The 23,569-nt window shown below is 43.3% G+C and overlaps 1 protein-coding gene across 16 annotated transcripts in view; it reads right to left on the bottom strand.

Annotated features, from left to right (window-relative positions):
* Nucleotides 1–1,489: 1,489 nt before the first annotated feature.
* The window catches only part of BFAR (bifunctional apoptosis regulator), a 33,011-nt gene continuing 10,931 nt past the window's right edge, over nucleotides 1,490–23,569 (bottom strand). For 7 of the 16 annotated variants that reach the window (XM_070230984.1, XM_014730105.3, XM_070230991.1 and 4 more), the window contains 8 exons: nucleotides 16,259–16,463; nucleotides 15,354–15,523; nucleotides 13,058–13,202; nucleotides 6,310–6,483; nucleotides 4,391–4,593; nucleotides 2,560–2,596; nucleotides 2,353–2,437; nucleotides 1,490–2,254 (listed from right to left, as the gene is read on the bottom strand). In XM_070230984.1, coding sequence (XP_070087085.1) covers nucleotides 2,354–2,437; nucleotides 2,560–2,596; nucleotides 4,391–4,593; nucleotides 6,310–6,483; nucleotides 13,058–13,202; nucleotides 15,354–15,523; nucleotides 16,259–16,463 — 1,018 coding nt within the window. In that variant the 3' untranslated portion in view covers nucleotides 1,490–2,254; nucleotide 2,353. Of the gene's footprint in view, nucleotides 2,597–4,390; nucleotides 4,594–6,309; nucleotides 6,484–13,057; nucleotides 13,203–15,353; nucleotides 15,524–16,258; nucleotides 16,464–23,569 lie in introns of all 16 variants that reach the window. The other 9 variants (XM_005598894.4, XM_005598895.4, XM_023616289.2 and 6 more) reach the window with 3 other exon arrangements.

Raw genomic sequence — 23,569 nt, forward strand, 5'->3', positions numbered from 1 at the left:
CATGGCACTGCTCGGCAAGCCATGCTGTGGCAGCATCCCACATATAAAGTAGAGGAAGATGGGCAGGGATGTGAGCTCAGGGCGTCTGCCTCAGCAAAAAGAGGAAGATTGGCAGTGGATGTTAGCTCAGGGCGTCTGCCTCAGCAAAAAGAGGAAGATTGGCAGTGGATGTTAGCTCAGGGCTAATCTTCCTCAAAAGAAATTTAAAAAAGGAAAATACAGAGAAATATAAAGGAGAAAAAAATCACTCCAATTCCCATAATCCAGAATAACCACTTTTAGCAACTTAGTGTGCTATCAGTCTTTTCTATAATTTTAAAAGACATAGTTGAGACTATACCGTATGATTTTCATAAGGTTTCCTCTATGTCATTAAAAAATCTTTGGAAACTTCATCTTAAATAGCTGTAGTAGACAGCTAACTTTTGGATACTGGTGCTATTTCCTGTTTTTATCCATTGTTGATGTGATGAGGATGCTTGTGAATTAACCTTTGCCACCTTCTGTTGCCCACCTTTTTATTATTCCCTAACGCAGACTTGCAGAAATCGAATTCTTGCCTCAAAGGATCTGAATATTTTAAGTAGACACCCCCTTTTGATGCAGCCAAGCCTGATATGACTGAGAGTCCTGGAGAGGAGAGAGGCAGCCTGTGCCTCTCATTCTGAACGTGCCTGTCCCTCCTGCTGGCGATAAGGAGCTAGAGTCCGGCCCAGCCCGTTTGCTCTAGGCCGTATCTCTTTGCCCTCCTCCCTAGAGCATACATGGATATTACTCATCTTTGAACAGGATATGGGGAACAGGGGTGGGGACAGTGTTTGGCAGGCCACGGGGTGTGGGTGGGGAGCACTGGACTAGGAGTCTGGCAACCTGTGGTCCAGCCTGGGCCCAGCTCCACCGGTGCCACCCAACCTCTATCTCTCCATCTGGAAAGAATAGTAACCCTGCAGGGCATGAGACCAGGGATGCGCAAGTCCTGCAGTGTCCCCAGACCCGCAGTGCTGTCAGCGTCTCTGCCAGGTCACAGTGTTAACCAGGTAAAGTCAGGCAGCCCTGGGGCCTGATGAGCAAACACAAGAGGAAGAAAAACATGCTCCCTCCTTTCACTTAAGATCCTTCGGGTGGCTCCTTGGCTCACTGTTGGCGTCCGGCGGGCGGAGTTAAGTGTGCCTAGTAGGTTGTATTGGCCAATGCACGTTTGCTTCATGTTTTCTCACTAGTTTTTCTCTAGGCGGAAGTTTCATCTGTATAAAAATCTTTCTTTTTATTTCAAGTAATGTCTTCAAACTTTCAGATGCAAAGGTTGAGTTAAATCTTCAAATACACAAAGGACTAATGAATGGGTCGTGGAGTCACAAAAACCCTTTGGAGGCAGACTTATCTCCGTGGGGCCAATGTTCAGAGGGATCCCATTTCACACCTGCTGCTTCTACGCTGGCAGGAGATAAAAGGCCATAGTTCATCCCACTCATAAGTACAACCACAGCTCTCAGCGTAATCATACTTGCTGTTTTATACATGAGAACAGGACAGTAAAGATTATACAGTGTGAGGTCAACGTACAAAATGTTTCCTTGAACGGAAGGATTATCCTGGAATTTATTTTACACATTCAATTCTTAAAAACAAAACAAAGCAAACCCCAAAACAATTTTAAGTAGCACTGAGGCAGCTCAGGCTGCTGTGAATTACCTTCCATTAACTGCCTGATGTCCCCCTCAGTCCCCTACTCAGAGAAGCGATGCAAGCTTTCAGCAATTACACGTGGACGCCAGTGACGACGAGGCTATCCATCAACTAGTCTAGACGGAATCCTTCCAGAGGGTGAACTCTGAACCGTTCTAGCAACTCGTCAAGAAGACAGGATCGTCGAGCAGACTGGGGTTTTTCCTCTTATTTTTTATGTGCCTATGCCTATGACAAAATCTTCTGTTTCCCTAAAGTTGACTTAGAGGACAGGACTGGCCCCAACAAGCCTGGTCTCAGATCAGGGCTCCACCTTGCCCTGGGAGTCTTTGTCAGTCACCGATGTTAGGGCAAGCGGCACTGCTGACGTGGCGGCCTTCTCATGTCGCACACATCGCATCCTCTGAGGACCCTGGGTCCTTGCCAGCCGTCGTGGCCGGGGCCTCCTAAGTCCCTGTGAGGAAGGCAGCTGGGTGGGAGGTGTGGCTGCTGTGTTGTCCCAGCTCTAGGATGTCAGTCCCTGCTGCCACGATGCCACAGGCAGAGGGAGAGAGGACCTGGCCGTACCCTTTGACAGACAAAGCAGCACCTTGTTTACTAGGGCAGAAAATAGGAAATCCGCTACCTTAAGTGCCCCCCCACCTCCAGCCACCCTAGGCATCAAACCTCAGACGTCAGGGAGGCTGGAAGAGTCCCTCAGAGCCTGGGCAGTGCCAGTCACAACACTTGGGTTTCCAGTCGTCGGACTTCCCTGACCACGAGATCGATGTTAATAATTGGGTTAAAGTACAGGGCCCAGTAAAATAAACAGTTGCAAACAAACTGAGGAATGAGGGGCCAGAACATGGCCACAAAAAGACCCTGTGTTGATACCTTCCAAAAATGGCTCCACATCCTCTGAGGCACAGTCCTGAAAAAAGAAGAGAAGCGTCTGAGAGGTAGAACCTTGATGGGATCCTAATGCTGACACAGAAGTGCCCAGAGCCTGGGCCTCCTTCCAGTGAGGAGGCTGGCTGCCCGTGCTGCAAAGACCTTGCTTTCTGTCCTGGGGCCCAAGACATATCTTTACCTCCCCAGCCCCTCTTGAAACCCCAGACGCAGCCTGGAGGGTGCCTCCTCGGCACCACTGCCTGGTCCCCACAGCAGGCGAGGCCTCCCCTTTACAGCCCCAATACCACCTGCCGCACTGCTGTGTCACACCGTATTTAACCTACACATTTTCCCTGATAGGCTGTGGGCTTTCAGAGGAAAGACTATCTCTTTACCAGAAGAGCTGCAGTGCCTGGCAGAGAGCCAGGGGTGGGACAGGGGCTCAATTAACTGTGCATGAACAAATGAGTTCACGGAATTGAAGTAAATGAGGGAAATTCTTGTCAGGTTCTCAGAACTTTCTAGAAGGCTGCTACTGATTAATGAGGCCAAGAACCCTGTCACGGGATGTCGAGTTATGGGATGTGTTTCAGGCTGAAAGGATGCTGGTGTGGTGATATATTACTTTTGCCATCCTCTTTCTTCTGGAAACACCTGATTTTTCCTTTGGGGTGCCTCCCTCCCTACTCCTTTCCATGTGGTCTGGGTGGGGCTGGAGCCAGCCCCTGGGTGAGGGTAAGTACGTGCCTCCAGCCTGGATAAGGAGGGCCAGCACAGCCCTGCACCCTGTGATGGGTTCGGTGGGCATGTGGCGTGTGAGCCCTAAGGCATGTAAGTGCTATGGGGAAAGAAGTGTTCTCTCCCCCAGGGTTGCTCAGCTGCTCAGATCCACTGCCCCAGGGACCAAGGGGCCCCACACAGAGAGCGCTGCCTGAGGCCAAACAACACAGGACGGAGCAGAGCTGTGACAGTGAGAGAAAGAGTCAGTCCTGATGACAGCATTTGGGTCTTTGGGTCCAGCCCTGCAGGAAGCCTTAACTGGGCATTTCCCTTTTTAGGAAAGCCAGTTTAGGTTGGCTTCTGTCACTAGCAATCAAGAGTCCTGACTCAGGGGCTGGCCCCATGGCCGAGTGGTTAAGTTCGCGCGCTCCACTCTGGTGGCCCAGGGTTCGGATCCTGGGTGCGGACATGGCACTGCTCGTCAGGTCACGTTGAGGTGGCGCCCCACATGCCACAACTAGAAGGACCCACAACTAAGATGTACAACTATGTATGGGGGGCTTGGGGAGATAAAGCAGGAAAAAAAAAAAAAGATTGGCAACGGTTGTTAGCTCAGGTGCCAATCTTTAAAAAAAAAAAAAAAAAAAGAGTCCTGACTCAGTGACTGGCTAGTCCAACTCCCTCATTTTATGCGTTGATCCAGAGAAGCTATTACTGTCCAAGTCGGTGGCCGAGCAGGACTAGAACTTGTGCCTAGAGAACTCCTCATCAGATCTCTTAATGTTCTGCCATACTGCTGTCTTCCACGAAGTGCCCTCTTCTTCTCGCTTGTTTACTCCTTAATTGTTAAAACCATTCAGGCACACCCCCCACCCCCAGGAATCACAAAGTCTATAGCATGTGGGGAAAAGATATATGGAGAAGCACCATGAAAACCTCCCCGTGACCAAACACACGGTCATTTTCCTATTCGCTGCTCCAATAGCGTTTCTAAACCAGAGCCCAAGGAGTCTTTTCACACTTGAGTGATACTTCAAAGAGGACTTTCCCACCATGTGGCATTTCTTTCCCAGTCTCTGTCGCTCCAACCATCTCCAACATAAAATACACTTACTTCAGTTCACTTCTTGACCAGATCCTCCAAAAGGAGAATAACTCCAGAACTGAGAGTAACATGGCGTTGACGATGAGAAACCGGGATGTCCAGTAATGGACCTCCAGCCAGTCCCAAGCAAATTCAGCAATCAGCTGGTACGGAAGGAAGGAGTACTTGACGAGGAATTCTCTCCACTGCTTCCATGTGGGTTCTCTGAGATCCTTTAAGAAGAACACACAGATAAATAAAATTGGGCACAAAAAATTACGAGGATTAACTTTTACAGTGAGTTATCCCAGTGTGTTTTACATTTATTAAAACACACACATATCCAACAATCTAAAATGAAATTTCCAGGGGCTGGCCCAGTCGCACGGCAGTTAAGTTCACAGGTTCCGCTTCAGTGGCCCAGGGTTCCCTGGTTCGGATCCCGGGTGCGGACATGGCACTGCTTGTCAAGCTGTGCTGTGGCAGGTGTCCCACATATAAAGTAGAGGAAGATGGGCACAGATGTTAGCTCAGGGCCAGTCTTCCTCAGCAAAAAGAGGAGGATTGGTGGCAGATGTTAGCTCAGGGCTAATCTTCCTCAAATAAAAAAAGAAAAAGAAATTTCCATCCACCAACTCGCCTTAAAATAATTAATCTTACATTGGCTAAATGTTACCAAAGAGGTTGAACTGAGATGCTTATTATATAATTGTGGAAGCTCAGAAGTAAAAATCTACCCAGGAGTTATAAATAGGTTGAAACGAATATAAATTAACCAGTTTTCAAATGTCTTCATCACTGCATGGGTAGCTCAAACAATTCCCTAAATTCAACCTCTCAGCTGTGGTGGAATAACAGGTCAGGGGAAAATTAAACACACACCTTGAAAAAGTTATTTTGGGGAAAGTAAAAAACTAATTACAGATATGAGGGGACAACTGACAAGAGTATTTAAACGACTCACAGGCATTCAGAAGACTAATGGAAGCTCAGCAAGCCTGCGCACAGTGGACCAGATCCTGAGCACTGCAGGAAGGACTCAGCCTGAGGAGGGGTGGGTGGCCGCATTGAAAGGGGAAGGTCAGGGCGTCTCTGTGCCCTGGCCCAGCAAGGGCGGGTAACAGCTGGAAGCTGGGTGATCAGAGGGACATGGCGCCAACAGGCTGATGAGCAGGCCTCAAACCACACCCAAGGCCAAGGTCAGGAAGGCACCTGATTGAAGTGCTTAACAAAGGGTCTTTGGAGATTTAGGAACTCCCTTTCAACACTTATGGGTGTGGATAATATACATATGATAATTCTATGTCCACGTGACTTTTTGATATAGACAGATCAGAGAGACTGCCCGAAGAGAAGCAGTGCAAAGGACACTGAGCTCAAATAAACAACCAGACAGAGAAACCACTGAGCCAATGCTGAAGGAATCCATGGGCCAAACGCAAGAACCAGGAGCTGTGGGAGCAACAGTCCCTGCCACGGGCCCTGCGGTCAGCTGATACGATGACGTCCATCAGGGAGAGGGACGGTGGCTGACTGTTCTGAGGCCTAAACGATGGCCACTAACCCTGCCTCATGGGAGGACAAATAATCATCCTTTGAGGATCCTCTTACGAGACAGAGTACGGAGCTAGAAGGCCCCTCAATCTACGCCGCAGGCCATCTGACCTGTGCTATCTTCTTTTATAATCAAAGCAATGCTGTTTGTTTTGTTTTGTCTAAATGTTTCAAATGCAGAGGGTAGCTCCCCTCTTGCTCTGCAATGCAGGACACAAAGCAGGCTTCTGGGAGTGGGGAAGTTGCTGCTTTGCTTTCTTTTGTAGGTCTCTTCTTGCCAAATTTAAATGAAGGCTGGGCATCTTTCGCTCGTCCCTGACAGGCTGCAGCCACGTCTCTGGTATCACACTGCAGACCGGCGGACCGGCTCCACCCGAGGCGCTCCTCAGACCTACCAACAGCTTGGTGATGAGGTCCTCCCCGGAGCCGTCTTCCGGTAGCGGGCAGATGGTGTGGATGAAGGGGAGGAAGGTGTCGGTGTAGTCGAACAGGTAGAGGTACAGCAGCCCGAGTCGGGGGGAACTCTTGAGGGCGTACAGCAGGAACAGGGACCTGCCCGGGTTCACGGCCTGCAGAGGATGAGGTGGACCCAGGGCCACATTACAACCATGGCGCCCAGCTCCCCACCCGCACACCTTCCACAGGCTCACGCCCTTTGCCATCAGCCCTTTTTGTGTGGTTTGCACAAACAATGAATGAATGAATGAATGGGCAAGAAGAGGCGAGGTCCTTAATCTACTGGGCTACACTCTATAAAGATGTAATCTCTCTCCACGGCTGGGGAGGGGAGGGCTAGGAGAAGCCCACTCTTAGGCACAGCTGGTAGAACACAACCTTTCTGGGAAGCAATTTTGCAAAGTGTATCAAAGAATCTTAAAAATCTTTAATTTAGGGGCTGGCCCTGTGGCTGAGTGGTCAAGTTTGCGTGCCCTGCTTTGGCAGCCAGGGGTTCACCAGTCTGGATCCCGGGCACGGACATACCACCGCTCAGCAGGCCACGCTGAGGCGGCGTCCCACACAGAGGAGCTAGAAGAACCTACAACTAGGATATACAACTATGTACCGGGGGGACTTTGGGGAGAAGAAGGAGGAAGGTTGGCCACAGATGTTAGCTCAGGGTCAATCTTCCTCACCAAAAAACAAAAAAACCCCTGAGATGTCAGATAATTAATTTTAAACGGAAAAGTTTAACTTACCCAATCTATTAGTGGGTACTACTTAATAAAAATAATCCGAAATAGAGAAGGCTCTATGCACAAAATGTTTCCTGCTGCACTGTGTCTAACAGAGAAAGAGTGAACTCTGCAACCTAAGTAATGGAGACCCAGTAGATAGTTAGCACAGAAGCCACAGGGCCATTGAACAATGATTACGAGAAGCTGTGGGTAATGCTCATATCACGACGTTAGGTGAAAACAAGAGTCAAAGACAGGTAGCAATCCCATCTCCACAGGGTCGGCGCCATGCAGGCAAGGCCTGGTTCAGGCTGAGGTCCCTTTCCTAGAAGAGCGCCTGGCCACGGCAGATGCCACCCAGCATATGTGGGATGAACAGAGAAACCAAAGGACTGTTTAAACTGCAGAAAATTGTCTAGAAGAAAACAGAGCAAAATGCAATGGTAACCGTGTTTGAATCTCAGGTGGGATTACCAGCATTGTTCATTCTCCTCACCTTTGTCAATTTCGCTACAATTTTAAAGTAATTTAAAAACTACTCGATGCTACTAAGCATCAATCAAATAAAATGGGCAAAAGATATGAATGGACACTTCACCAAAGAAGATCTAAAGGTGGCAAGTAAGCACATGAAAAGACGCTCAGTATCATTAGTCCTTAGAGAAATGCAATTGAAGCAGTGAGAGACCGCTGTACGCTTCCCAGGATGGGGAGGGGCGGGAAGGAGCGCTTCCAAAGGGGCAGCGGGCCACGCTGGGGAGTGACGGCTCTGTTCGCTATCTTGATTGTGCTGATGGTTTCACGGGTGTGTACGTATGGCAAAACTTACCAAATTGTACACTTTAAATATGTATATGTCAATTACAGCTCAATAAAACTGTTAAAACATATTCAACTTACTTGTGCTATGAATGGCTTACTATTAAATTTTTTTAAGTGTGATAATGGTTACATTTAAGAAGAGAGTCCTTCTCTTTAGAGATTCATACTCCAGTATGTAGGGGTAAACGAATGTGATGTTTGGATATGCTTTAATATAATCCCAGGATTGGGGGTGTGGAGAGTGGAGGGGTGCAGATGAAATAAGAATGGTCATGAGCCAGTACTGCTTGAGGCTGGGCATGAGTACACTGTTCCTCTACTTTTGTATATACCTGAAATTTTCTTTTTTTTAAAGATTGGCACCTGGGCTAACAACTGTTGCCAATCTTTTTTTTTTTTTTTTCTGCTTTATCTCCCCAAACACCCCCTGTACACAGTTGTATATCTTAGTTGCATGTCTTTCCAGTTGTGGGATGTGGGACACCACCTCAACGTGGCCTGACGAGCGGTGCCATGTCCGCACCCAGGATCCGAACCCTGGGCCGCTGCAGTGGACCGCGCGAACTTAACCACTCAGCCACGGAGCTGGCCCCGATACCCGAAATTTTCTAGTAAAAGATTTTTTAACAAGGCCCAACTTGTGAAATGGCTGATTCCAGGTCCGGGGCAGGAAAGGTACAAGAGTAACTTGAACATCTTGTCACATGACAAAGGAAAGTATCAAAGACTAATGAGGCCACGTCAAAAGGACTTGCTAGCAAGTACCTTATACCTCAATCCAAAAGTTAAGTTTAAAAAAAAGGATTCAAAATAATTTGAAGAGAGTCCTACTCAAAAAAGATGGGATAATTTGAATATCAATTAGAATAATTACTGAAATGTATTTAAACACATCAAGAACGTTAAAATGCTCAGTTAAGAATGATCCTAAGTAAAGAAATTGGGGTCAAGCCTGGTGGCATAGTGGTTAAGTTCACAGGCTCCGCTTCAGCAGCCTGGGTTCACAGGTTTGGATCCCAAGCGCGGACCTAGCACCACTCATCAAGCCACACTGTGGCAGCATCTCACATAAAAGATAGGAAGATTGGCAACAGATGTTAGCTCAGGGCCAATCTTCCTCACACACAAAAAAAGGGGCTGGCTCCATGGCCAAGTGGTTAAAGTTCCGTGCACTCCCCTTCAGTGGCCCTGGCCTGTGCTTTTGGATCATGGGCAGGGACCTATTCCACTCATCAGTCATACTATGGAGGTGTCCCACATACAAAATAGAGGAAGACTGGTACAGATGTTAGCTCAGGGCTAATCTTCCTCACCAAAAAAAAAAAAAGAAAAGAAAGAAATTGGTTGTCTTTGGAGGATAATAGAGAACCAAATCATTATCCTGAACCTGGCAAATAAAGGGAAAGAATCAAGATTTTAACCTGTCTTTCTGGTAAAAACTGTACTTAGGTAATCAAAATGGTTGCTGAGGGAAATTTTCCTTTTTTTTTAAGACGTATTTCAGCTAACAAATGAAGAATAACAGGAGAACTACAATATCACAATTATGCAACCCCTAATGAACATATGGATCTAAATGATGAATGACCACAGTGGCTGCTACCATCAGAAAAAGAGAGACAGCTGGACATTATGAGCCTCTTGATGGAAGAAAACACCATGTGAAAATTAATATAGGGAAACCTCAATTTAAAATGGAGTCAGAAGGGGAGAAGGGGGAGCTCCCACGTAGGACCACCTAAAGTCAATTACATGAAAGATGGACAAGCACAGACTCCAACAGAAAGAAGTGGACAGGCAAGAGCTGTCAATTACAGGAAGAAATGTACATTGCATCCTAAACAGAAATCCACTACCCCGGAAACTCAGCCAATGAGAACCAGCACTGCCTGGAACTCTTGTTTTTCCCCAATGGGCTTTCCAGCCCCTCCCAATTTTCTCCTTTTTCTTTAGAAAATAACATTCCTCTCCCCTCTAGGTTGGATTTGCCTATGGTCTGCCATAGCATGCACAGCCCAAATTGCAATTCTTTGGGTATTCCTGAACAAACTCGTTTTCCTGGTAAAATAACTGGCTGTTATTTCTAAGGTTGACAGCTACCACCATAAAGTAGTCTTGCCCAAATACCAACCCTAAAGGAAAGCAAGCCTCTAGACTGTAGGATATGCAGGGGACAAAGGGACCTGTTAGGGGACACTACAGAGAGACAATCAGCAAAGTTCAACATGTGGGAGAACCACAGGACAAAATGACCTGGTTTCCTCAACAAATGAGTGCACGGTGACGAAAGGGGGAGGGGCAACCTACAGACTAAACGAGTCTGAAGAGACACAGGCAAATGCGGGCCTTGTTTGGACCCGGGTTGGAGCAAATCAACAGGAAAAAAAAAAAAAAAGGCGATGTGGGATATTTGAATCCTGACAAATTATTTGATAATATCAGAGAATTACTGATAATTTTGGAGGGTACAAGGGTGATATTTTAATTTTGTTTTTTAAAAAAGTCTTTACTTTTTAGAGATTCACTCAAATATCTACTTATGAAATATAGGCTATCTCAGATTTTCAAAATAATCAGGGGTGGAGTAGTAGGGGTATTATTGAAACAAACATGGCCACGAGTTGCTGTCACAGTTATGGGTAAATAGCAGTTTTGTACTATTCTCCTGCTTTTGTGTTTGAACTTTTCCATAGTAAGATTTTAAAAAATCTAACTTCTAAAAATATCTTTGTATCCTAACTTAGGAGAGACACAGACATATGGAAGTAGTTCTTGACTCCAAAGCAGTGTTTCTCAATCCTTTTTTTCATTATAACCCCAAAGGAGCCTTTCAAAAACACTTCTTTCATAATTTCCCTCGCACCTCCATGAAATGCTAATACCACAGAAATGCTGTGTTATCCGTTTATGTACTGCGGTCTTTTGGAGGGCCATAGATCACTCTAATATCTAAGACTTTCCAAAGGAACACAAGTGCCAGAAATAAAGTCTGACTGCGTCCAGCCACATCACGGTCAGTACAAGAGAAAGGGAGATGGCCAGGTTACATATCTGTAGGTCTGGCGGCAGTGTGAGTGCTGGACTGAAATATTCCAACTCTTGGCGACTTCCTGTCAGATAAGGAGGAATGACCACCTGGTGAGGTGATTATGATGACAGCACTGCAGCGGGGAGCCCTCTCTTTCAAGTCTGATGAGAAGAGTGGCATTCAGAAGGAGCTGCACTGCGACCCTAGGCTTGGAGGAATCTGATCACACGGCCTTTCAGCTAACGGCCCCATGGCCATCCTTGGAGAAAGGCTGGGAGCACAGAAGACTGAAGGAGCAGGCTGACGAGACTCTGCTTGCTCCTACACCAGGGCCGGAATCACATTCCCATTCACTCTGCTTAAAATATTAACATTACTTTTACGTATTTTAAATAGAGGGTCATTGCTGGATACAGGACCCAGAGATGTTCTGCCAGATATTAAAACCCACCATAGGATTAATATTGGCTACAAAAAACCCAGAGTTTGACTGCATTAACAAAACTAATAATTTATGGTAAAAGAGAAGTATGGAATTTTTAAAATTAAAAAGCAACAGTAACAAAAAACAACAAACTTTCTACCTTAGGACCTCTATGCCTGTTCTTCAAAATTTTTTAACCTAGTGCTTTTTTAAGTTAAGTAATAGATGTACACAGTAAATGTAATTTTTTTCAAATGGCATAGAAATGTATTAAGTGACAAAATTCTCCTCCCGTCCAAATCTCAATTCCCAGATGAAACACTGCTAACAGTTTGTGTATCCTTCCAGAAATTTTCTATGTATGTGCAAACATATAGATACAAACAAATGTGTGTATTTTCCAATGCGCTTTCCTTTATTTCTAGGTAACACCACAACCTGCGTCCTTCCTTATTAGCACACCCAGAGTGCCTCCTCTCTTTGTGGTGGGTACACGTATGGGTGTCTGTATTATTTCCTGTTCCCGATAACAGGTTCTTTTCCACATGCTGCTATTACCAATGATGCTGCGGGGCACATCTTGTTGAAGGACTTTCTGTGACTCGGACATTCTGTTCTCGCTGTGACTCTCTCGGTCATTTACTGAGGACGAAATGGGCATCACAAGGCCCAGCTTGCTGGTGCTCCCACAGCCGGAGCGTCCTGGAGGAGCCCGGGCAGTGAGGCTCCTGAGCCCGCTCTGAGCACCGCGCTATACTGCCTGTGCTCCAAACGCAAAGAAGTGAAGCTGCGGATGAGAAAGTGGGTTCGGTTCACCTTTAAGAGTTATTGACAACCTGCTCTCCAGAGACGGCACCAATTGATGATCTGTAAAACACGAGCGCATCCTTCCTCATATGATTAAACATTCTCATCCTTGATAATGCCATAGGTGAAAACATGCCTTCTGCTTGTTTTAGTTTGCACTTCCTTAATTAGGAGTGAGCATATTTTCCTCATAAACTTATTGGTTATTTATATTTATTTTTCTCCATGATGTCTTTCTAGGGTATGTCGGTACATTGCAGATATGCTCTAACTAATAAAAAACATACAGTGTTCGTTTTACAGTACAGTATTCGCTAAATCCTCTCTGTGAGGGAGAACCAGTTGGTGCAGCCACACTGAAGAGCAATTGTTCAATATCTAATAAAGTTGAACACGTGCAATACTTGTGACCTAGTATCCCTCAGTATGTACCATAAAAAACTCTTGTACATGAGTGTGAGAGCTTGCAAAGAATGGCCACAGCAGCAGTGTTTCTAATAGCAAAAATGGAAACAATCTCATCAACCAGAAAATACATAATTATTGCATCCTCGTGCAATGCAATACTGCACAAGAAAGACAGTGAGTGAACGAGAGCCACAGAGTCAGCTACTTGCAGAAGGATATGCTCAGTTCACGCCTCCTCCATGAAGGTGAAAAGCCCAGAGAACAATGCTCCTTGTGCCTGCAGAGCCCTACCCCTAAAGCCAGGAGGAAAACATGCCCAGGAAGGACGCACCGCCCAGCTGCAGGAGCTGGGCACCTCTGCGGGGGGAGGGGACATGGGGCTTCACCTGTGTCTGCGGTGCTGTCTTAAGTAATGAGCATGCAGACCATTGCTATCTCGCTCTTTATTCTTTTTTCAATTAAAGAAATAAACAGTTCACCTTATATTCCCAGAGATTCTGGGGAGGTTTCACGCCTAGTGCTTTGACACGCTCCAGTTCCATGAGGATGGCTCTTCTGTGGCTGCTACTTTCTATGGTATATGGCGCCCTTGAAAATTCTTCCTCTGTCAGAGTTAAAAGCAATCTGCAGGGGGAAGCGGATAGGAGGGTAGTTCTTTCAGATGATATACTGGGAGCAAACTTTCCACAGTCAGTGACGTAAGGGAAGACACTCAGGATATGAAATAATATTAGCCACAGCAGACAACTGAACGCTTACTGTTTGCCAGCGACTATCTGAAAATACTTTCATAAGTCATCACTGATCCATTTAACAGTTCTGCAGGGTAGGAGGCATGATGACAATTTTGTGAATGAGGAAACTGGCTCGGAGAAATAAAGTGACCCAGCCAAGGCATACCTAGGTCTGTTTTGCTCGTAACCTCTGATCTTTCGGCTATGCACTCTAACCTCTCACATATTTCTCTATTTTTTAGTGTGCGTATAGAAAAAAAAAACTGGAGAGAAATCCAATAAATCATTACGACATTAGAAGTCATTGGTTTTGGGTAGTGATTTAACAAAAAAAATGATTATAGATCCCCTCTTTCTTCCTTTCATGAGGAAACATGAAGCTGCGTCCATAGCGATTTGTTGTTAAAAACATCCCTGGGCACTAGCAGATGCGAGACCAGCAGGCACACACAACCACTGCTGGAGGAGTGTAAACGGATGTCCTCTGGTGGGTAATTTGACATTTCCTAAACTTGTGAAGGTTTATTCCCTTTGACCCACCAATTCCAGTTCTAGAAATCTATCCTCTAGCAGGAAGACAATTATGCAAAGACAGATTGTATTAGCTAGGTAGACAGATTTTTTAAAATCACAATTTGGGGGAGTGGGCTATTTCTCACAAAAAATAGACAAACTAGGAGCATTTTGCTTCCCCAAGGGAGAGTCAAGTGTTGAGGGCTCAGTTCAGTGGGAAGAAGTGACTAGGGTGGAAGGTGGGGCAGTCGGGCAGCCTGGCAGTGAGTGGACGACATGTCCACAACAAACGGGTCAGAGAGTGGCTGCTTCCAGCACTGTGTGCTGTTCTGTGTCACATCCCTACGCAGTCTCTCCAAGGAAGAGAGGGACCGCAATGAAGATGGACAGTGCTCTGGAACGGGGTGGGAAGATTTGCTGATGGGCAGAAACAGCCTCCCCAAAGTCCAGGGGTTCAATTCGTGAGTTCCTCGTACCAGGGCACTTGCTACAATGTTATTTGGAATTGTCTGGAACAGGAAAAAGGAAACAACTCAAATGTGAATTGGTAGAGATGGATGAAATAGACTACAGTATACGCACATACATACAAACATGTGTATGTATACATATAAACACAGATCTGCTTAGTACAATCTATTTTCAGTTGAAATAAAGAAATGATACACAGTTACATGTGTAAGTCTGTTTAAACATTAAAAAAATCTGGAAAGATGTCCAGCAAGATGATACAGTGGTTTCTCTGATGAGTAGAATCACGAGGGTATTTCACTGCCAATATACTACAGTTCTACATTATTTTGAAAAATAAATAATAAATGTATGTTACTTTTATAATCAGGAAGCAACAAACAAATTAAAATGTCAATGACAAAAAATGGTACAGCCACTTTGGAAAGCAGTTTGACAATTCCTTAAAAAGTTAAATACAGAGTTACCTTATGACCCAGCAATTCAATCCTGGAGAGTACTGAAAATATATGTCCACACAAAAACTTTTACACAAATCATCATAGCAGCATTATTCATAACAGCCCCCAAATGGAATCCACCCAAATGTTCATCAACTGAAGAATGGATAAATGAAATGTGGTATAACCATATAATGGAATATTCTTCAGTCATAAAAAGGAATGAAGCACTGACATGTACTACAACTTGGACGAACCTTGGAAACGTTATGCTAAGTGAAAAAGCCAGACGCAAAAGGTCACACATGGTGTAAGATTCCACGTATACGACATACTCTGAATAGGTGTACCCATAGAGACAAACTAGATGGTGGTTGCCCAAGGCTGAGGGTGAGCAGAAATGAAGATTGACCAGTAAAGGGTCGGCGCTTTCCTTTTGAGGGGGATGAAAATATTCTAAAACTAGATTGTGGTGATGGCTGCACGTATCTATGAATATATTAAAAACCATTGATTGTACACTTTAAATGAGTGAATTTTACGGTATATGGATTATACCTCAACAAAGCTGTTTAAAAAGAAATTTCAGTGATGTGTCAGAAGATTTTGCTCCTCACCTTCCATTTACTCTTTCAGATAAAAATCTGTCTTTGTAGAGAGAGGCCCAAGGGCCCAGCTGCTCCAGCCAGAGGACAACTTCTTCTGCCGTCCATTTGGCCACAGGCTTGTGGACCAGAAGGTCGTGCTCAGATTCCCTGCTGCTCCAGTGAGACACGAGCAGGACCACCTGGGGAAAAGTGACAGGGACCTTAAGAAACACAAAGGTTAGAGACGCCAGTCTCTAAATGCATGAGCGTGGAGCAAAGAAGGGAAGAGGCTGAGCTGGAAGGGAACGATGGCAAGTCTCTACACAGAAGCAGGGCAATGCCACTGCCACAGAGAACTGGGGAGCACAACTCTCGGCAGGCTCCTCTCTCTGCTGGTTGTCAGGCCGTGAGGGAAGAGAGACAGGAACAGGACTCCTTGCAGGCACCTGGGAGCACTGCATCCTTGACCCCATTTAACTTGGGCAACATACCTGACTCACGTGCCGTTTCTATTGGAAAATTTGTAACATTTAGATTTTTGCGGCATGGAACTTAGAAAGTATTCTCTATGATGGAAGTTACTAAAGTGCTGTGCTCAAGACTCTATCATCAAGGCAACATGGTCTCAAATTCCAGTTCTAACACCTTTATGCACCTGTTTGCTCATCTCTAAAATGGGAATAATAATAGTACCCATTGAGTAGGTTATAAAGAAGAGGAAAAGGGATAAAGTTAATATTTACTGGGCTCTGAATATTACATTGTCTACCAGAGTAAGCAACATCCCCAAAGAATCATGCAAGCCAGCAGATTTCAATGTATGCAGTGAATTATCACATGCAGTTATATCAACAATTGTCTAGATGTATTTCAACAGAAATGTCTTTAGTGGGAACTGTGGGCGGGAGGCGGGACAGAGAAACTGATAAACTTACTGCCACACCAGTTAAAGCTGTGAGCACTCCGGAAAAGAATCCGCCCCCTCTCTGCTGATTCACTCGGCCAGTGTTGGGAGCTAAAGGAATCTGATCATTTCCATACTTCTGAAAGGCTGCAAGACTCTGGACTATGTCATTATTCTGCTGAATGTCTTCAAATCGCATTCTAATGGCATCAGGAAATAATTTTTCAATGGCATCCCTATGGAGAACAGAAAACAAATCACAAGACAGTTGTTTGACTAAATACACTTACAAAGTTTAGAGCCAAAACAAAACCAACAGTCAGCATTTCATAATATACGAGTATTCTAGAAGAATAGACAAGAAGATTGGTTATGGTTCTGTCGATAACAGCAAAAAATTAGAAGCAACCTACATGTCCACTGTTAGAGAAACAGTTAAATAAAACATGGTATATTCATACAGTGGAACACTAAATAGTTTTAGAAATGAATTTACTGGATATGACTGTGGATCAAGATGGACAAATTTAAGATATACATATTGTCGAATGAAAATTGTCAACTGTAGAACCATACAGATAGCACACCATGGATGTGAGAAAATACTTGCATTTCCTAATGGCACATACATAAGAATTTTTTTTAAATATGAAAGAAATCACAACTAAGTCATAACTGAAATTACTCTGAAGAAAAGGAAGGATTGTAATGTTAGAGGAGTGATACTGGCCCTGATATCGATTCCCCTACATTAAACCCAGCAGACAGGGGTTAAAATCAAAACACTCATCTCCTTTCCTTGCTTACTCCCTGGCTTCCTGGCACCAGAGTCCACCATCCTCCATGGAGACAAACAACCAAGGACAGCCACCTGCAGGGTCACAGACTCCCCCCAACCCACAAGCAGCTGCATTCCTTTCAGTCTTTAAAATTCCTGGCCTCCCATCTTTCAGGGAGAGGAGACAAGACGAGATGAGACGAATTTGAGGGCTTACTCTCCTCTCCCAACTGATGTCACCCAAAATAAAAATCCTTTCCTTGCCATAACCCTGGCATTCCAGCTTTTACTTCGCCCCTCTTGTATGGTGGGTAAAGAACCTGTTTGTAGGCAGTAACAATCTGGCGAGCCAGCCAGGAGGGCTCTTTGCCCGTGGCTCTGCGGTCCCAGGCCAACTGGGATTTCCTGGGAAGCAGGCCAGCAGCTGCCTAGATGATTTGCCCTAGGGATTGTCCCGCGTACTTTCCATCTGACATGGCACTGTTGGCCCTAAGGACTGTCCCGAGTACTTTCCGTCTGACACGGCACCGCTGGCCCTAGACACATTTTCTTATGGCAGGGAAACAGGTTCTAGATTTGTTTGTTTTTGCTTCTGGTGAGTCAACGGACTCAACCTGGAATAGGGAAAGTTGCCTTGGGAATGTCCGTGAACTTCCTTCCCCTCCTCTGGGGTGCTTTTCCTTCATGAAGGGGCCATCTGGGGTCCTTTCTGTTCGTGGATGGGCCATGTGGGCATGCATTCGGAGTGTGAAGAGTTGTAGGACTTTCTATTCTAAATCTGGGAGCCACATCACTGGTGTCTGTTTTTTCTGTGTCTGGATCTGTGTGTCTCTGTCCATCTCTGTGTATTGGAATGAGAAACATGCTGTCTGTCCCCAAGCAGAGCCCACTGGGGCTGATTCTGAGTAGATGGTCTAACTGTGAAAATAGATGTTACCTCTAGCTGGGAAAGCTTCCCCTACACAGTATTATGAGACTGAGACTCGTTACTGGACTCGATGAAAGCTATGATTAGAGGTATAAGAGCTAATAAAATTAAGAGGAAGTTTTATAAAAATTGTTATATTTAGGTGGGCTTTGTGTAAAATAACTACATCTCTTTTGCCTGATTGTATTATAGATTACGTTGTGGGAATAAACATTATGTCTCACTGGGGAACGCTTCCCCTGCCTGATACTGTAAGGGCACATAAATCCACCCTTCAGGCAATGTTAATTAAACATGCTACAGGAGATCTCACTTTAAAATGGCCAAAGTGGGGCAACTTCAGTTTACCCAAACTGATGTATGTAATTGGAAAAAGCCAACTACAACGGGAAGCCTATTTTAATCTTTTGAGGTTTCTAAATAAAATCAGGAATACTTTACTGCCTCTTCAAAAGAAAATAAATAATTAAACACGCCAACAGCGGAAGCCAAATCTGCTGCTCCTCTCTCACTGAGCCTCCCCATTTCAACTCTCCCCAAACTCCTCATCTAAATTAAGCAAGCGAAAATAAGTAAACTTTTGAGATAATTTGGAATTTTAATGGCCATTCTGGGGAACCTCTGTTTCAGATGAGTCCACCTTAACGGTCACTCTTAAAAGAGAGAATTCAAAACCTCTCATAAGGAATGCAGTCTTTGACTAATATCAAAAAGCTTCTAAAAGACAAAGTTATTTAACATGATATAAAATAATCGTTGGTAAATGGAAGCCTGTTTAAGTTTGCTGGTTTGAATTAAAATAGAGATGTCCTCAGAGTTAGCAGCAGTGGATAGAATGCAGACACACAGTCTGGCTTTACTGGGCAAATGACCTCATGTCATCTCTGCTACAGTTTGTCAACAAAAGTAGTAACAGAATAATAGCTGATTTTGTTTAATGTCTCATGAGGTTTTTGTAGACTATCTAAATATAATTGTTGAGAACAGGTAAACCAAATAGATGTAAGAGGATAAAAGTTTTCGGAGAAAGTTTTTAACAATAATTATGTACTCTGACATATGTACCTAAAACACCTGAAGACGACGGCTAACAGCTTTAACGCCACACAAAGTTTCTGAGAGTAATCTTAACATAATTGTTGGGAACAAATAATTTAAATAGATAAAAACGGGTAAACGTTTTTGAGTGCAATAATTATGTTTTATGGTCTGTGTACTTGGAAAATAGCTTCCAAATTTTTGGTAACTTAAAAACTTCGGAGTTTTACTAACTTAAGTTAAATGATAAAATCTGTTGAGTATCTGGGTCATTTTCAGATAGGATGGAACACAAACATTATTGCTGAACATGTCTAAGTTCATCTACTTTTGACTTCTTATTACAGAGAAGCTAAAAAGTGTCTGGGTCTATTAAACACATCTTGTCTTTTATTACCATGAAGTAACATGTTTCTAAAAATTATTAAAGGTGTTTGTAAATCTGTCAAGCCACAGAATGCTAATGTAAAGTTTATAATTGCTTACTTGGTCTTTACTTAGAAATTAAGGTTTCTAAGGATTAAAGATTCTAAGCAATATATATAATTAAAGCTACTAAAAATTAATTTTAAAAACGAGATAAATTCTGAATGTAAAAAAAAGGTTATAGAAGGTTTGTGGGGGCCAGCCCAGTGGCGCAGCAGTAAAGTTCACACGTTCCACTTCGGCGGCCTGGGGTTTCCCTGTTTGGATCCCTGGTGAGGACCTATGCACCACTTGTCAAGCCATGCTGTGGCAGACATCCCACGTATAAAGTACATGAAGATGGGCACAGATGTTAGCTCAGGGCCAATCTTCTTCAGCAAAAAGAGGAAGGTTGGAGGCAAATGTTAGCTCAGGGCTAATCATCTTCAAAATGGAAGGTTTGTGAAACAAAAATTGTGAAAAGAGTTTTATACATGGTCAAGTTGGCTAAAATTAAAATGAAGTTAATGAAGTAAATAAGTTTAAATGTCAAAAGTAAACTGGGACAAGGCTGGCCCCGTGGCCAGGTGGTTAAATTCACATGCTCCACTTTGGCAGCCCAGGGTTTCACCAGTTCGAATCCTAGGCATGGACATGGCACCACTCATCAAGCCATGCTGAGGCGGTATCCCACATAGCACAACCAGAGGCACTCACAACTAGAATATACAACTACGTACTGGGGGTTTTGGGGAAAAGAAGATGATAAAAAAAGAAAAGAGAAGATTGGCAACAGATGTTAGTTCAGGTGTCAATCTTAAAGAAAGTAAACGGGTACAAAATTAAAATTTGGTCTTCTCTTTGTTAAATGGGTAATTTTCCTGAACTTTTAGTCTGCTCTTCGTAATAAAATTATGAAACGTTTTTCCTTTGAGTAGTCTACAGAAGGGTAGGGATTTTGTGTTTTATCAAAATAAATTTCCTATATTGTTTTTATTAGGTCCTTAATCATAGATGCTAAGGTTTTTCTTACAGCTAGTTAATTCTCTGCATTTGCCTAAAATTCTTTAACTGTCACCATGGTTAAAGGGATAATTAAACATTGTTTCATAGGGACCTATGACATTGTATTGGTAAATATTATTGATATGTTTTAAAAATTGTATAACATTACTAAAATTCTGATCTGTCCTGATTATGTCATAATTCTGGTTATTTTAAACTGTTATGTGTCACCAAATTAGCCAAATTCTTTGTCAATTGCCATTCTTGGGTCTTGTTGTTTACAGACACTTATTGTTTCACTCTCATGTTTTTGCAAAATATGTTTCAGCTTCAGAAAAATTCATGGAAAGGACTCTGGCACTTACTCTAGAGTACAGGTTTCTAATAAACTTTCAGATTATGAAACTGAGCTGGATAAGAAATTACAGAATTCTAACAGAGAAACTGATGGCCTCATGAAACTGCCATCAGAAGATCAAGAGTTGGTTACATGAAACTAAATGAGCTGATAAGGATAATTATAATTTTTTATGACTTTTATTTGAAATATTGTTGATTTTTTGATATTTTGTTTTGTTTTCCCAGATTTAAAAGAATTTTTTTCTTTTTTCTCTCATGCTATGACATAGCAATTTGATAAAATTATACCTTTGTGAGCAAAACTGAAACATTTATCTTCTTCTCCCTACCTGATCCCTCCAGAATTTGGAAATTCTTAGTGAGTAAGTATTGTTTTCACGGCAATATAGTTGTTTGCATAAGTGCAATAAGAATCTGTTCTTCTTATAACAGGACACAATTGAAAACATTAGTTATAATAGCAAGGCTTTAACTAGAATGTCATATTTGAGGAAAACATATAGACTCAGATATGACAAGACAGCTTTTGAGGAAGAAAGGTTGACCTTTTAGAATAAAGCCACTTGGAAATATTGGTCTGGTACTTTGCTTACAGGGTTCCCAGTAACCTGGTAAGGTTGAGCAAAGAATGTCACTCCCTCTGGCAGGTGCAAAGAACTCTAGATATTTTGGGGACCTCAGAAGAGAGGAATTCACCCAAATCTGTAGGTATTGCAGGCAGAGTCTGATGACAAGATCTGGGTCTGGCTTTCCTGGCCTTGAGAGGCCTTTAAAGTTCAACCTGAGATTCCTTATAAAAAGTTCTAGCAAAGCAGATTTAAAAGAAGGCATATAACCAATTACTATTCTTGCTGCATTTATGTAAATAATTGGGCCAAATCTGTTGAAACTAGACTTATTTTGCAACCCAGTTAGTCTTAATTTGGCTGTCCTTGGTAAAATTGAGGGTGATTTTAGAGAGAAATTATTTCAATAAAAACTATAATATACATTTATAAATACTGGATTTTGGTTCTATCAATTGTCTTTGAGGCTTTTGTTTTATATCTGTTAACTGGACTGGATCCTGAATTCTTCTAGTCTCCCAAAATATCTGGCAACAAATCTCCAAACTAACATTTTCCATTTTTTCCATCATTTTCATCTGAAATCATTAAAAACTAAACCTGCCCTTTTTCCTGTGCAAACTGAAGCTGTAGGACTTGATATAAACTTAAAAAGATTCATGCCTCCTGCTATGTAAGCCTCTCAGAAAGCTACCTGAGTGCCCAATGATACCATCAGAGACATTTCAAACTGCAAAAGATGCTTTGACCCTGATCTTAGGAATCTTGACTGGCTGCCTCCTGGGCTCAGGAACTGGTTTATAATTTGCTCCAACCATTAACCTTGTTTTTCTCTTTTTGTTTCTCTAGAAATGCTTATTAAATATCTGGTTACTTACACAATACAGGCCTAACTTTGGGAGCCCACCTGCATGACCGCCTTATTAAAAGACTGGTTCAATGAGATGGAACAACCTATGCCCCATTTCAGCAGGAAGCAGCTGGATTGGTCATTGCCCCAAATCCCTCAAGACTGAGAAATGAACATAAAATAGGGGGGAATTTATACTGGCCCTGATATCAGTTTCTCTACATTAAACCCAGCAGATGGGGGTTAAAATCAAAACACTTATGTCCTTTCCCTGCTTACTCCCTGGCTTCCTGACACCAGAATCCACTATCCTCCACGGAGACACCAACCAAGGATGGCCACCTGCAAGGTCACAGACAACCCCCCTCCCCTCAACAAGCAGCTGCATTCCTTGCAACCTTTAAAATCTCTGGCTTCCCATCTTTTGGGGAGACAAGATGAGATGAATTTGAGGACTCACCTTCATCTCCCAGGTGACATCACCTGAAATAAAAACCCTTTCCTTGCCGTAAGCCTGGCATTCTTGTTTTCATTTGGCCTCTCTTGTGTGGCAGGTAAAGAACCTATGTTTGTAGCCAGTAACAGGAGGAGGGGTCAAAGGGGCCTTAGCTTTATCAGTAATGTTCTGATTTTTAAAAAAGAATGTAACAAATTAATGTAAATATGTATTGCTTATATTATTAAAAATTAATTCATAAAAAGGGAAAAAAGTGAAGTTCAGTAAGATGGATGGACCAACCATCAGGTCACCTGTACGGCTCTTCATTTTCAACTATACATGATCAGAGAACCCTCCTTCAGTTTAAGATTAACCTTCAGGGAAACCAAGGCCAACAGGTAACAGCAAAGTGCCTGTAAATACATTTCCCGTGAAAAAGAGAATGTTGGGCTAATGTTTTCATGGAACTTTCTGGTGCCCAGCTGATGTCAAGAAAACAACAAAAGAGACAAGGATTTTAGCCTCAAAGACCTCACAGGTACATTACTGCTACACAGAAACAGAAAAGAATCCACTATCTGAAAGGTCTTGCCATTCATTCTGTGATGCTCTGTGCGAGTAACTACCTCTACTAATGTGATAAACAGAACAGAGTTTGGTCAAAGACTATGAAAATCAGCATCAAACCAGTTATTCAGAATTGTACAGTTATACCAGTTTCTGTTAGACTCAGGATATTCTCAGTGAATACAAATCAACAAAAAATATTATATGACAACAGATTATGAGCAATGGTCTGATAACCAGATTCCTTTCCTTCATTTACAATAAGTAATAAACAAATTACAGTCACCTGTGAGGAAGGGAATCTGGATTTTCAGGTCCCTGAGCTCCTTGACTCACATTCCAACAGATCCAGAATGACCGCTGTGGAGGTCGGCTCAGTGCCTCCAGCCTTTTCAACCATGGCTGC

This window comes from Equus caballus, chromosome 13 (genome assembly GCF_041296265.1).
Source record: "Equus caballus isolate H_3958 breed thoroughbred chromosome 13, TB-T2T, whole genome shotgun sequence".
NCBI lineage: Eukaryota > Metazoa > Chordata > Mammalia > Perissodactyla > Equidae > Equus > Equus caballus.